Raw genomic sequence first — 14,815 nt, 5'->3', positions numbered from 1 at the left:
TATAGAGCGGGTTTATACAAATAAGTTTCGAATAATCATACAACACATGCTATAATAGAGTCTCTGTATTTCTCTTCGATATACTCACAATCGGACTTACCCCGTAATGGTTTGTTTGTGCCATTACATCAGCGATCTGTGCCCAGCGCATGCGATCCTCCAATGTCACTTGATAACCCGGTTGTCCCGGCAGACCAGCGGACTTCATTGGCGCTGTATTCATGTAGCCAAATACTGGCGAACCAATCGCGTTCTTCTGTTCACGTTGCCAACGACGGGACCACATTATTAAACAAACCAAAGTCAACACAATAATAACAACGGCTGCCAAGGAAGCTCCAATGGCCACACCCAAAACTTCCCCATCGATCTCACATTGCCCGCCATAATGGCTCGAATCGCAAGCACAAACTTGGTTTCCTTCCTCATTGTAACTGCAAGTTCCACGATTGTTACAGTATGAGTCCGGACAAGATTGACAGTCGCGACCAGCGCGCTGTGGTTGATCGGCCCACGGATCACGGAGCCCTATTTCGCAAGCACAACGAAAACTTCCCCATGAATTCGAACATGACGCACTTGCATGACAATCATTTAACTCGCGAGACTGACATTCGTCCAGGTCGTGTAAGGCAGTTATGGAGCCCTCCGGCGAAGACACGTATAGAACAGAGTTACCAATATTATTATTGCGTCGGTGGAGTACGCCCAACAAATGCTTTTGAACGTCCGCACGCAGATTTGGCCGCAACGTTTCCACACTTTCGTCAAGCTAATGAACATTTTTAAATTACTGGTAGATCTAGAACCCTGACAATGTCAATTGATTAGTACTTACTTTGATGGTCATGTTCACAAAAACACCGCTGCCACCCAGGTTTGGATCACCACGGTAAATATTGTTAACTCGTGCATCCATGAACTCATCCGAATAGGGCGTCATCGACATTGCCGAATCGATCTGAAAGCAAAAGATCAAATATTATGCTTTGCATGTTTTGAGGGTCCATTTGGGTTTGTCTTGTATATTACTGCTCTCATCGACTCGTAGCTCAATTGTCCATAGGGTTCGCTATGTTTATCCAAAAGTTTATTGTCCCACACAATACGATGCTCGTAAATACGATCCACCCGCATGCCCAGATAAAAAGATATAACCTTTCTGCAGGGTTCTCGATGCTTGCGACGCGAATATCCTACATAAGAAATAATTATAGAGCGAGTCCTCAACATATTTTATTTTATTACTTACCGGGTCTACAATGACAGCTAGATACACCATTCTCGGTCTTGCAACGTTCATGTTGTGCTTGATCGCAGGTCGAATCATCGCCCACAATACAAGTGTCGATGCGCACAGGTGGTTGAGTTGGTCGCGAACGATAGTGAGGTCTCGTTGGACCAGAATTAGTAGTAGACGATTGTGGTTTTACGTTATTGGGTTTGGTGGGCTCTAGGTCTACAACTTCTGTTTCTGGTATACCATATCCTGATCCCAGACTGGGTAAGTTGTTCTGAGTAACTGCATTACCTGTACCGGTTCCACCATTTCCACTACTATCGATACCATTACCACTGTCAACACCATTTCCTACAGTGACACCACTGCCAGGTAGTTGTGGTACTGCCGTCGCCGGGGTAGTGGGTACTCCTGCAGGAGGATCTGTTGGATCACCAAAGAGATTGATGTAAGTGCGCTTACCATCGATTGAAACAAAACCATCATCACCTGCGGCAGATAGTATTATATCGCCTTGTTGTCCCCCACTGTTGCCGTAAGTGCCGTATGGTTTAATATTAATCGTCTGTTGCGAACCGCCTGCGGACCCAGGACCTTGTATGGCCGATAGAGTTACGTCAAATATTTCCCCATAGCCTGGAGGCAAGTGCTGCCGTGTAGGTTGAATATTGTATGATGGTTGTTGTTGAACATCAACCGGACGTGATTGAATTGGTCTGGGTGGCCGCGGTCGTCCACCTGGTTTGAATTCTGGATCATCAAGAACTAAACCTGGTCGTGGTTGGAAGTCAGATGGAGGTTGGGGCACTGGCATGGGGAGGGTGTTAGCAGAGGTGGTCACGGGCGGGGTGAAGGTAGTGGCAATAGAAGATGTGGTAGTTGATAGTCTGGCAGTAGTAGTGGTGGAAATTGGTTTGGGTGTGGTATTAGTTGAAGCTGGTGGAATAGTCGCCAACAGTTCAGTACTGCTTGATGGGCTCAGCACAACCGGGCTCTTAGTTGTATTTGGGAATGCTGTCGTGATAATGGAGCTTTGAGTTATTATCTCAATAGATGAACTTGTATCATCCAGTTGGGAGCTGATCTCCAGTGTTTGTGTCTTACTAGGTGTCATGAAAATAACCTCTTCTGTAGATGGGTCGATAGTGGCACCTTCACTAATCTCCATTGGCATTGGTGCATATGTTGAAGACATTTGCATCTCAGTGTGTGCAGCGGAGCTGGTTTCTATTATTGCTGTATAATCTTCTTGAGCGTGCTTCTTCTTTTCGGCGCCCTTATGTTTACTGGGTTTCTTCTTACTGTTTTGCTCATCTTTCTTTGCAGGCGGTGGAGATGCTTGCATTGGCGCTGTATCTTCCTCTTCCAATTCGTCTTTGTCAACCGCCATAGGAGCTTGATCAGCTGTTTCATTGGAGTCCTGGTCAGATACCTCAATATATTGGGAGTTTGTGTCCTCATTGGAGAATTCTGAATCATAAGTGGCGTCAGTTGGTTTAGGCACATCACCGTTTGCATCGTTATAGTCCGGAGGGACGGAAATTTCCATTTCTCCTGAGTGCTGGGGTGATGTCATCTCAGGTGTGTCTTTGACAGGGGCAGTAGACTCCTCAGCGGCAGGAGGCGATAACTGTGAATTCGGCATTGGTTTATATTGCGGTATCGGACGTCTGCCTCCAATAGCAGTAGTAATTGGAGGTCGTGGTTTCTGTCGATGCCATGGCGGACGTTGACTAATAAATCCCGGCCTCAATGGGACGATTTGCTCTGGAATCGGTACACCTGTAATAAATGGCCGCTCCGGACGATCGAATGGTCCTGTATATGGCGGCGGACGAATAGATGAGCCCAATGGTTTCTTTTGTGTATCATAATCTATCGGTAAAGTCTGCACATCAGATATACGTGGTGGCCCACGATTATTAATACGACTAGCAGATGGTCGCCGAAGTCCTTGTGTATTAGCATGAACGTTAACATTGCCATTCAGAAGCTTCACAATACCAGTTATTATATCCTGTATATCCGGATTCGGGTTTTGCCGTGGATTATGCGGCAAGGCCGTGGCAGTGGCCGCTGTCGAGATAGCAGTACTGCGGCTCGGGTTGATCGGGGACCCCGACGTAAGCGGTCGCAGGCCCCCTTTCGCTAAAAAAGACTCCGATACTGGAGTGATGGCTGGCAAAGGCGTAGACGCAATGCCACTAAAAGAAGGCTTCAGTGTTTTAGCAACGCGAGCCCTTTGTGTACGCTCCGGCGCCTCTGAGCTGCCATCATTGAGTGTACTTGTCGGCTTAATGTTGTATTGGAAGTAATGGCCAGCGCCAGCTTCTTTCTCCGTATCGCTGGGAAAATGCACATCATTCGGTCCAGATTTCGGATAGTTTTCGTTCAATATTGGTTGTACAGAACGTTCCATGCGTATGTGCTGGCGAGTTTCATTGTCATCACGTTCAATGTCGCCGTTCGTCGTTAATAACCCCTCAGCAATATTATTTGTATCGGCAATCGTACTCTCGAGCACTAATTTCGGGGAGGTGTGTAAAAGCAGAGGGGCCCCAGACAACACATTACTACTGGATTTTGGAGATATTTGTGAAATGGATGGACCTGCGTACACGTCTTTCCGACATTCTAAAAGAAAGCAAAAAAATGTAGTTTAGTCACTGAGTGGTAAGAGGCGAAGCAAAATCTTTAAATGGTGTATTCCTCGTTACAACTTCTTCGTAATGGAGGTAAGAAAGTGCATCTCTTACGAAACTCCCTGATATACTCACACAAGTATTAAGTTATTTTGCAATTTTAGAACAACAAAGTCACAAAGTAAGTATATTTTGGGCCACGATAATAAAAGTTAGAATATTTGAAGGAACTAGTACCGGTCTGAGACTGTTGAACCGCTTAATTATCCCATTAAAATGTGTGTGTGTATGTGTAGACTTAAAAATGGCTTCGAACTGACCACGTCGCTCCGGTCGACCTATTGTTGAAAAAGTCGATGAAATTACGGAAAAAATGCACCAGGACCGTCACATAAACAGCCACGACATCGCCAAGGAACTTCGCATTCATCATTAAACGGTTTTGAATCATTTAGGAAAGTAAATGGATTGTCTGTGAAAAATTCAATAGACCGAATTAATGTCTACGATTCTTTGCTGAAACGAAACGAAATCGAACCATTTCTGAAGCGAATGGTAATAGGAGACGAAAAATGGATTAAATTCGGCATTATTGTGCGAAAAATATCAGGGTCAAGCGTGGTGAAGCTCAACAAATGGTCGCAAAGCCAGGATTGACGCCTCGAAAGATTAGACTGAGTGTTTGGTGGGATTGGAAAGTAATCATCCACTATGAGCTACTCCAGCTTGGCCGAACGATTGACTCTACATTTTACTGTCAACAACTGATGAGATGGGCGCTCGCAATCCCAAAAAAAAAACGGTCAGAACTGATCAACAGAAAGGGCTGCGTCGTTCATCATGACAACGCTAGACCACACACATATCTTTGATGACTCGGCAAATACTAGGGGAGCTCGACTGGGAAATTTTGATGTCTTCACCATATAGCCCTGACCTTGCACCGTTGGACTACCATTTTTTTCGGTCAATGCAGAACTTCCTTTAATGGAGGAAAGTTAGCATCAAGCGAAGCCTATGAAAATTACTTGTCGCAGTTCTTCGCCGAGAAACCTGAGAGGGTTTACACTGATGGAATAATGTCTCTAGCGGAAAAATATCAAAAAGCAGAGCAATTCGATAAACGTTAGAACTGCAGCCGCGAAGTGAAAGTTGAAAAAGTGAATATGTTCTGCACACGATCGTTCCACACTTTCTTCATAGCGAAATCTTTTCACCTGCCACAAGAGCCCACATTTTCGTACGTGTACAATATCACTATCAAGTGAATTTTTATTGCCATTGCCATTCCGCCCATTCTCTTAATGCGCTCGTTCTTAGACTTCATTTTGCGTTGAACGTCCACATACACATATACAAAGCTGCATGGCTCCGCGCACATAGCTTCACGCGTGTGTACGATTTTTATTAGCACTTCAATTTACCCTGCCCCTCGCCTTCTCAGCGGCTTCGATTCTTTAATTCAATAGTGTGCAGTGCGACTATCACATTACGACGGAGTGGCAGCCCAGATGGCGTAGAGATAATCTGGCGTGCACTCGAGCTGAGCGTCGAACGAGCTGACAAGAGCCATTTGTGGCACTGTGGCTGAGTGGCAGAGCGGCATTGCCTGCAGACATCGAGACATCGAAAGACGATGTTAATCTGATTTACAACGCACGGTGATATGGCCGCCAGAATCACTGGGTTGCCGCGTTGATGCCGATCTCTATCTTCAAGAGCAAAGCCGCCAGCTCACAAAGCAAAGCACGTACTTGAACATTTCTCCGACTTGAAGCATGTGTTCCAAGTATCAACACAATGCCACAGAGCTTAACTTAGACACGCACACACACAAGATACACACATACATGTGTGCTAATGCATTCCTTTGTACGAAAATAAAGTGATATGGCAATGTTTGTTTACTGTATTTGTTTACATGTTTGAATTTCATTTTTCAAAGCAACAAAAAAATCGCTCAATCGGTAAGATTTGAATGTGATTCGCAACGCCTTTTAAAAGTTTCAGTTTACAGGTAATTTGTATGTTTGCCTTCATTTATAAGTGACATTCATCACATGGTGTCTATATGACAATGGCGAAATATGTGGCACATGGCACAGTTTGGGACTGTGGCGAAGGGAGTTGCTCCAAGTGTCTTTGAGTAATTTAATACCGTTATGGCAATGATTAAATGTTTAACCTTTAGTTTGAGATCCGTTATTGAATTCAAACGCCAAGTTCATGCTCCAAGGCGACTCTCTGTGCTCTAAAGATTTTAATGAAGTCTATGTGGCAAGTTCGTTGCTGCAGTCTTTTGTTCGCTCAATGTCGTTGACGCTATCTATGACAGTATATAATAAGAATAGTTTTTTCCTTTTGTTTTTGTAATTTTGAAACCTCTTCTTTATTTTGGACAACAAACCAACCAACAAACCTGGACCAACGCTTTCGCAAAGTGTATAAGACTTCGGCTCATGTTAGATTGAGTAGATATATTGGTTTCTTGATGCCTGTTTACCCCCTGTTCAACCTTTCCTCAATTTCATAAACGAAATTTTGGTGCTTTCATACCTTAATCTTTACATGGGAAAAATTAGAAACAGCCACACCTACTTCCCTGATAATACTATTTTCTCTCAGTTTAAGTTGCTTTACAATGGATAATCCAATCATCAATAAAACTGTAGAATATGAAATATTTGGAACAACGCTGTCTTCTTGCAGTTTACTAAAGAATTCCTGCGGTCCTGAATGTAAGCTTGGCGAACGCATGTCAACAAGTACTCCACAATCTCAAGACCTATTGGTCGAAGAAGTTCATCCATATATATTCCTGCACCTGATCAATGCAAAAACGCAATCGAGCTACCGTTGAAAAAGTCGATGAAATTATTTGAAAATTTTAATGAACCGAATTAACATCTGCGATTCTTTGCTGACGCGAAATAAAATCGAGTCATTTCTGAAGCGAAATACGATCATGATCCAAGCGTGGTGAAGCTCAACTAATGGTCGCATTTTTAACGCCTTGAAAGTTATGCTGACTGTTTGGTGAGATCGTAAAGGATTTATCCACTATGAGCTACTCCAGCCTGATCGAATGATGTTAAAAGTTATTCTACATTTTACTGTCAATAACTGATGAGATTGAAGCAAACAACCGAAAAAATGGACTAAACTGGCTTCGTCTTCCATCAGGACAACGCTGACCACACACATCTTTCATGACTCGGCAAAAACTGGGAGAGTTTGGCTTGGAATTTTTGAAGCATCCACTATATAGGCCTGACCTTGCACCATCGGACTGCCAATTATTTCGGTAAATGCAGAACTCCCTTAATGGACTAAAGTTGACTTCAAGAGAAGCCTTTGAGAATTACCTGTCGCAATTTTTCGCCGAAGATCCAGAAAAGTTTTACACTGATGGAATAATGTCTCTAGCGGAAAAATGGCAAAAAGTGGTCGACCAAAATGGTAAGTATTTGGTTCATTAAAGTTCATTATATAATATATTATATATAAGTGAATACGAAAGGACGTTTTCGACTACCCTATTTCACTTTGCCTGTTGATTTTTATATTTTTAAACAAATACCCCACATTAAGGAGACCCTGATAAGGAACAACTAAGATAAGATCCTCCGTACTGAGCAAAATATTAGAGCATTTCTAACCCCTTTTTTAAATATTTTGACAACCACATTCCCGACAACCGCGGCGCGCCTTCGGCGTCGACAAAAATGAAGCAGTAGGAGCGTAGGCAAAAGTAAAAGCATGCTGCAGCCGCAATAAGTTATCGAATGACGCTTAGTGAGGCATTTAAGAAATGCAATCATTTTAAATTAATTTTTTATAAGGAAAATGAAAATCATTGAAGCAATTAAATGAGAGGAAAAGTGAACTGAATCAATAATGCAACGGCACACACACATGCACATACTCTGCCTGTGGCATATCTGCAATAATTGTGCATCAACAACAACAATTGACTTAACAGTTTCATTTTCATTTGGAAATGGGAAAAGGGGCTTGTGGCATACTCTGCAATAATAACACAAACCAAAATAAACACAGCGTTACAATAACAATAAACTATGTTAATCGTGTTTTTAAAAGGTAAACACTTTCACAAAGCACCGGCCACGTCGATAAACATTCGGGGAAAACGATCAATTGACAAATCTGCGCCGCCAGCCTTGGCGATAAGCGAGCCGCTCTGACGCACGTGTATGGTATGCAAGTATATCTATACAAATTGAACGCTGAACAATTTTGGCTTGCTTCTGTCAATCTATGTACAGTTATGCGTGTTGGTGGGTGTGTGTCAGCGAGTGGTCTAATTGTTGTCCAGAGCCAGTTTGGAGGCTCTTAAATGTAGGTAAAAGTGTTCGCGTGCTGCATACAAGCAAAATGTAACAAAAAAACCTAAAAACATCTCAACAACTTTTACTTTCTTTAAGGCTTTGGACAAGATCAACAATGCGTTGTCTACAGCTAATATCTGCGATATAACAATGCCCACGCCGCCGCCGTCGCCACTGCTGTTGAGCAACAGCGCAGCTCATGTGAGACCGTTATACTAATGTGTTTGGAAAATATTTGACTTTGCAATTTATAAGCTTAAGTATGCTTCAAAGCTTTGACTTGCATAAAGCATTGTGTTCGCCATAACTTCGGATTGCGTCGGCCAATTGTTTCTGTCAAAAGTTGAGGCTTGAGAGTTCGTCGACATGCAGCTGTCGAGGCATTAGTTCCACCGCTTGGCTTAATTAATACTCAAATTATACACTTGGCATGTATGCATACAACAACAAATGCGACTGCGCACCAAAAATATAGTTTACCACCAGCGCACTTACATCATGAACGCATAACGGTGAAATGAGCCAATAGCCAGCAACCAGCATGTGTGCAACATTTTCGACCTACAGCAACAATCGCGTAGACTCAAGTGTATGTGAGTGCGTGTGTGCACCGAAAAACACTTTCTATTTCTAGGGCTCACAAGTTGTATGTACTACCTAACTCATTGCTCGCTCGCTGACTGCAACTTCCTGTAACGGAAAACGATAGGCACAACAAGCGCACAATCCAAAGCCATCAAAAACAACGAAAAACAACCGAAAACCGATTTACTTAGAGTTAGCATACAGCGAAGGTGGATTGGTTGCCAGAGCAGTAAAATTGAGCAAAGCCGAAATGTGTCGGGAAGCCCGCAACTTCTCGTAAAAATCAAGACACCGTGAAATCAAATCAACTATTCGTGATGGCGGCATAAAATAATTTCGACAAAAGGGAAGCCGAAAGCGGCTTACAACGCTCAAGTGATGGCTGGAAAATGGCACAGCACACACTCAATGCGAACGGCAATTAGTCACAGACAGCTCACGCTGTCGGCGCCAAAAACGCTACACGCACAAACACATATGACTAATCAAACTGCTGTTTTTGACGACACCAATTACGAAACGCTTATGCGGCTGCACTTATGCGCAGTAAGCGTCCGTGTTCAAGTATTGTATAAGAAAATTGAGCGCATGCGCACCCAGCAGGAAAATCCAATGCTATGCAATCCTGGACATTACGACTGTCTCTCGATATTCTAACTAATTCGAAGCGTGTGCGCACCGACTGGATTCGGTAGAGGGTGTTCCTAGCTAACTAGCGGCTGGTCAGTTGTCTCCGAGCATCTGGAGAGTCAGGGACAACATTTCCGCGCAAAAGGTATCGTCCACCATGAATTTGTTCCGCCTGTAAAAACCGTCAACGCCAAGTTTTTCGTGGAAGTCCTCAAAAGACTCAAACGATCGGGTCCGACAAGACATCGCAGCCGATTGGAAGTTGCACCTCGACAACGCCCCGGCTCACAGCGCCTTTCTTGTGAACAGCTACTTAAACAAACCGGCGTTCCAACACATTAGCAACCGCTCCAAAACCTAGATGTGGCCCGCCCGGACATTTTCCTGTTTTCTTGCCTGAAAAGGCCGATGAAAGGCAAGCATTTTGAGACGACAGAGGCGATCCAAGGAGCATGGTCCTCAGCTCTTAAGGCTATTTCATTGCATTTGCACCTTTTGCAATTATTGATCGAAACAAACGAAGTCGTTAGGTTTTCTATTCAGGGTACTGCATGGCATAGGGTAATAATGACGCGTGTAAATAGGCAAGTACCTAAGCGATTGCGTACAATAACGAGTCGCTTATACCAAATGTGCAGTGTTTTTATTGTTTTTTTTCTACAGCAACAACGCCACTTGGCACCAGTTGTTAGTTGATTATGACGAAATTAATTCAAAGTGCGTGTTGGTAGACGCAAGCAGACTTTTGATTTTTAATAATTCCACAAACATTCCCATGACTATGAACAGCCATGCACATACATACACACACATATGTATTGTGGGTAATTGAGTAACATTTGTATAAGTGCAGGCACATTTAAGTGCATACACATTTGGACAAGTGTAACGGAACTATTTTCGTTTTCGCCTGCCATTGCCTTCTTTTACTTGGCCTCGCTTTCGAATCGATCGCGGTGGCAAGCAAGTGTTATGTAACTTTATTTTTCACCTAAATATGTGTCACTTATGTAACTTAAATCAAGTGTGTGCACAACAAATAATGCAATTTGGCTTCCATGAAAAAGTAGCCAATATTTGTTACGTGAAACGGCATGTATATGTGTGTACAAACATAAAAATATTTATTTTTTAATTTTTAGAAAGAAAATTTTAGTTTTGGTTACCATAAGATAAGAAAAAAAATATCATTCAAATTAATAGAAACTGGAAGAAGAAACAAGTAAGTTCGGGTGTTACCGAAAATTTTATACTCTTGCAACTTGCAAAAATTATGGGAGTTGAGGGTATTAGTGACCCGATTTTATATATTTTTGCCAGTAACTATTAACGTGCCACATACTAAAGAAATGTGACCTGCGTTTCATTAAGACACCTCACCTAGAATCGCCAATCGCATTGAGTAAAGTAGGAGGAATGGTTGAAAACTCTGATATTAGCTGTATTGATGGCTAGGTCAAATTTTCACCTAATTTTATCTATTTTAGGCATAAAGAAATACTCTTATGAGAAAAATTCTCATTTTCATTGAAATACTTAGCTCACATAGTGGCCGATATATGCGGTATAAAGTCACTCGGAACCCAGTTTTAATACGCAAAGATACTATTATTATGTAGGAGAAAAATTTCTCTGAATTTCAATTGTATATCCCATACATTGACCGATATTTTCAGGTAAAAGTCATCTATGGATACTGGAGTCCACATTTCCGATATTTTGAGGCTTGAACAGTTTTGGTTGGATTTTGACAGTTTTTGGCCATTAGATGGTATACTTTAGAGGAATTAAAAGTGGCCAATTTTATTCGGTTTTATTCATTGCCAAAGCGACCACATTAAACCGATCTTAAAATAAACTAAAATATGATTTCTTAAAAACATTTAGCTTCCACTCCAGAAGATGGTCTGTAATTATGTGTCCTATTTATAGTTTTTCATTGCAAAGCCATTCACTTTTCCCTTTCCCTATTTACACATTTTTGTTAGGCACACATCACCAAGTTCGCTGCTTAAGTCTATCGTTTCATGCACTCAAACATATAAAACAGAGCCATGTAAGGGGGCTTTCTTTTGTTGTTCGAGCATTTTGCGCCACAGGCAAATACTTTCGGCCAATAACAACTACTCAAGCAAAACAACAACCAATGTCTACTGATACACTTGTTTTGAAGTCTTATCTGGCAACACATGGGCGCATACTTGTGCACTTCTGGGAAAGCCAAGTGGTCCCGGTCAACCACAGCGGCTGCATCTTTCACAACATACCTAACTAAATATTCGTATATATATGTATGTATGTATGTAGGTGTGTGGAAATATGTAAATGATATTTCTAATTCCAAAGCAACAAGCAAAAATGCTGCAGAAGCATTCTCTGTGGGCTTGTTGGTTACGCTGTGTTGCATACAAATTATCGCCGCTAATACGGAGAACAACAACAACAAMAAATATTTATGGCTACATTGTGCATGGAAGCAGTTGTGGTAGTAGCACTGACAAAACGTGCTTGCAACAAATTAAAATGCACTCAAGTTCAATGCAACAAGTGGGCAGCGCTGCAAGCGACGCGGACATGCCTCAACGTTGCTTGCTTCTGTCGGCTCACAGGCTGCTTTCCAGCTTTTCAGGGTGCTGCATATTTGTGGCTTTCTTATGTACTTATTGTTGTTGTTGTTGTTTTTGCAATGTGTAGGTGTTACCTGTGCATCGTAGCGAAGCAATGTTGCTGACTTACAACGCCGTGCCACAAGTGCATAGGAACGGAATTAAGTTGTATATACCATATTCATAAGAATATGAGCTTAAATACCATTGGACCCTTGTTGTACCCTGTGCTGGTTATATTAAGTTTGCGACGATATTAGTAACACACAGAAGGAAACGTCGAAAACCCTATAAATGATACATCTAAATGATCAGTGGACCAGCTAGGTCCATTTAGCATATCAGTCTGTCTGTCCGTCTGTCTGTATATATGCGAACTTCTTCTCTTCACTGGCGGAGAAACCGCTTACGCAATTATAGCCGAGTTGACATCAGCTCCTCAGTGGATTCTTTTTTGCAAGGTGGGGCCATTGGATATTCCAAGTGAAGCCAGGTCCTTCTCCACATCGGCCTTCCAACGGAGGGAAGGCCTTCCTCAGCCTCACCCGGCAGTACCCCTTCGAAAACTTTCAGAGCTTAAGCGTTTCCGTCTATTCGGATGATATAACCTAGCCAGTGTAGCCGCTGTCTTTTAATTCGCTAAACTATGTCAATGTTGTCGTATATCTCATACAGCTCATCGTTCCATCTCGAAGACTCCATCTCGAAGACTCGATGTTTGTTTGATGGCAGAAGATATTTCGTCTTGCCCTCGTTCACTACCAGACCGAATCGGAGAGGTCCTTCTCGTTCCTGATACGCGAACGGTGAACGAAATTACAAGATCTATAGTCCCATGGCAAGGAACTTCAATCAAACAATTTAGGCTTTGTCTTGTCAACTCTCATTACCGAGCAGTCTTTTGGCTTAATGTCTGAAAGCAAGAACTTGCCGCCCTTATGCCTCCATTCTAATCGAGAGCCAAAGCTGCATTATCCGAATAATAGCTACAGCGAAACCAAGATGAAAAATTCCTGAACGCCAGAAATAAGAATATACAACATTGTGTGAGTGTAGTGACAATAAATTCAGCTACACACACTCACACACACATAAAACACACATGCATAGGCATACTTAGTTCTTTCCCGCAAACAAAGTGAAGCGAATGACCTTAATCAAGGTCTCTTCTAATATGAAATTCAAAACTCCTGAGTATCTGCTWAGCTCGCAGCTCGCAGCTCGCGTGGCTGCCACCAATGCAATATCGCCATTATCTTAGCTGGTGTTGCAACAACAGCGCGCAATTTACAATCAAATTGCAGCCAGAATTGGCGTGTGATTGCGTCTCACCACGGCCGCTTGGCGCTCCGGCTGGTTGCCGTACAATGGCGCGGAGTCGACGGGCTTTTACATTGTACACCCGAGCAGCGGAGCCAGTTGCAACTGACAAAAGTATTGCTGTTGCTGCATTGTACGCGGTTGCACATGTTGTGGCCGCTGCTCCGGCGATTGCGCTGATGGGGCACCACTTGCAAGCTGTCGGCTAGCATGCATGGACAAATTCGTCGGTGCCAACTTACCAGCGCATAGCCGAGGCAACGCTATTTTCAACGCCAAATATTAATTCTTTCATTTTTCTTTCCTTCCTTTTTCGTTGTAATAGCGTTGCTTTTGCAACATCGGCAGCAGGTTTGCAAATTTACACGATTTTTGCGTTTGCCGCGCTTATCTGCTCATTCCTTCGTTCGTTTTTAGAATAGTTGCTGTTGTAATTTACTAGCGCTCTGCCGCAGGAATTCAGCCATGCAGCGCCAATTGTAAATAAATTGCTAACATGCAGTTGCATATGTGTTGGTAGATATGTAGTCTGTATGAATTGAAGTTAATTGCACACGAGAGCTATTGAGTTCGGTGCTTAAGTCTTTTGTTTACATAATTAAGAAAGTGTAGCTCAGCGTGTTGCTTGTTAATCGTGTTTTGGTGATTCGTTCATTCTTTTACTTGTATGAAGCTATAGATCACCTTCGATATGGCTTTTTTTTAATAATAATAATACCCAACGATTACCCTCCTCCCGCCCAACCGACGCGAGGGGCGCAATCCGCGAACGAGCGGAGTTAGCCGAGTCATAAAAGGCAAGGGAGTTTTAAGCGTTGCGATCTTAAGCTGTTCAGCTACAGAAACAAAAATTTCAACAGCCAAAACTWAGAATTAGATTAAAGTTTATAATTTTTAAATGTTACTTGTTAAGAGTAGATAAAATAATTTTTTTAATGGTAAAGAGTGAATCTGTTAGATCAAATGTGCTGGAATGAGAATTGAAATCGTGACATATACGGCGGAATGCTTCGTTTAACTCGAAATTTGTTCTAGAAAATTTTAAAAGCAAAGGTTTAAACTGCTGGGTAAAGCGAGCGGGAATGTTAAAATTAATATCAGACAAGAGAGATGGGCTACAGACTGACCCATTGATGAGTTTTACAAGAAATATTATACCAAGTATTTCCCTACGACGAGCGAGTGTAGGGAGATTTATAAGCTCTAAACGGTTAGTGTAAGGGAGAAGATTTAAATTGGAATCCCAATGCAAATGATTTAAGGCAAAAAGTAAAAATTGTTTTTGAACGGACTCTATTTTCTCAGAATGAACTTGATAACAAGGGTTCCATACCACGGAAGCCTACTCTAATATAGGCCTCACCAAAGATGTAAAAAGAATTTTTGTGGTAATTGGATCTCTAAATTCTTTAGACCACCGTTTAAAACCATGGAAGATGTGTG

The 14,815-nt window shown here is 42.3% G+C and overlaps 1 protein-coding gene across 13 annotated transcripts in view; it reads right to left on the bottom strand.

The window, feature by feature from the left end:
- The window catches only part of LOC108968727 (mucin-5AC), a 39,110-nt gene that overhangs the window by 1,478 nt on the left and 22,817 nt on the right, over positions 1 to 14,815 (bottom strand). For 9 of the 13 annotated variants that reach the window (XM_018932917.1, XM_018932919.1, XM_018932920.1 and 6 more), the window contains 4 exons: positions 1,253 to 3,874; positions 1,033 to 1,196; positions 839 to 961; positions 89 to 772 (listed from right to left, as the gene is read on the bottom strand). In XM_018932917.1, coding sequence (XP_018788462.1) covers positions 89 to 772; positions 839 to 961; positions 1,033 to 1,196; positions 1,253 to 3,874 — 3,593 coding nt within the window. The remainder of the gene's footprint in view (positions 1 to 88; positions 773 to 838; positions 962 to 1,032; positions 1,197 to 1,252; positions 3,875 to 14,815) is intronic. The other 4 variants (XM_018932918.1, XM_018932921.1, XM_018932922.1 and 1 more) reach the window with 3 other exon arrangements.

The sequence above is a fragment of the Bactrocera latifrons genome, unplaced genomic scaffold (assembly GCF_001853355.1).
Source record: "Bactrocera latifrons isolate USDA-ARS-PBARC rearing strain unplaced genomic scaffold, ASM185335v1 scaffold_227, whole genome shotgun sequence".
NCBI classification, from domain to species: Eukaryota; Metazoa; Arthropoda; class Insecta; order Diptera; family Tephritidae; genus Bactrocera; species Bactrocera latifrons.
Note: the sequence above shows the minus strand (reverse complement) of the source record. Positions and strands in the feature narration are given on the sequence as shown.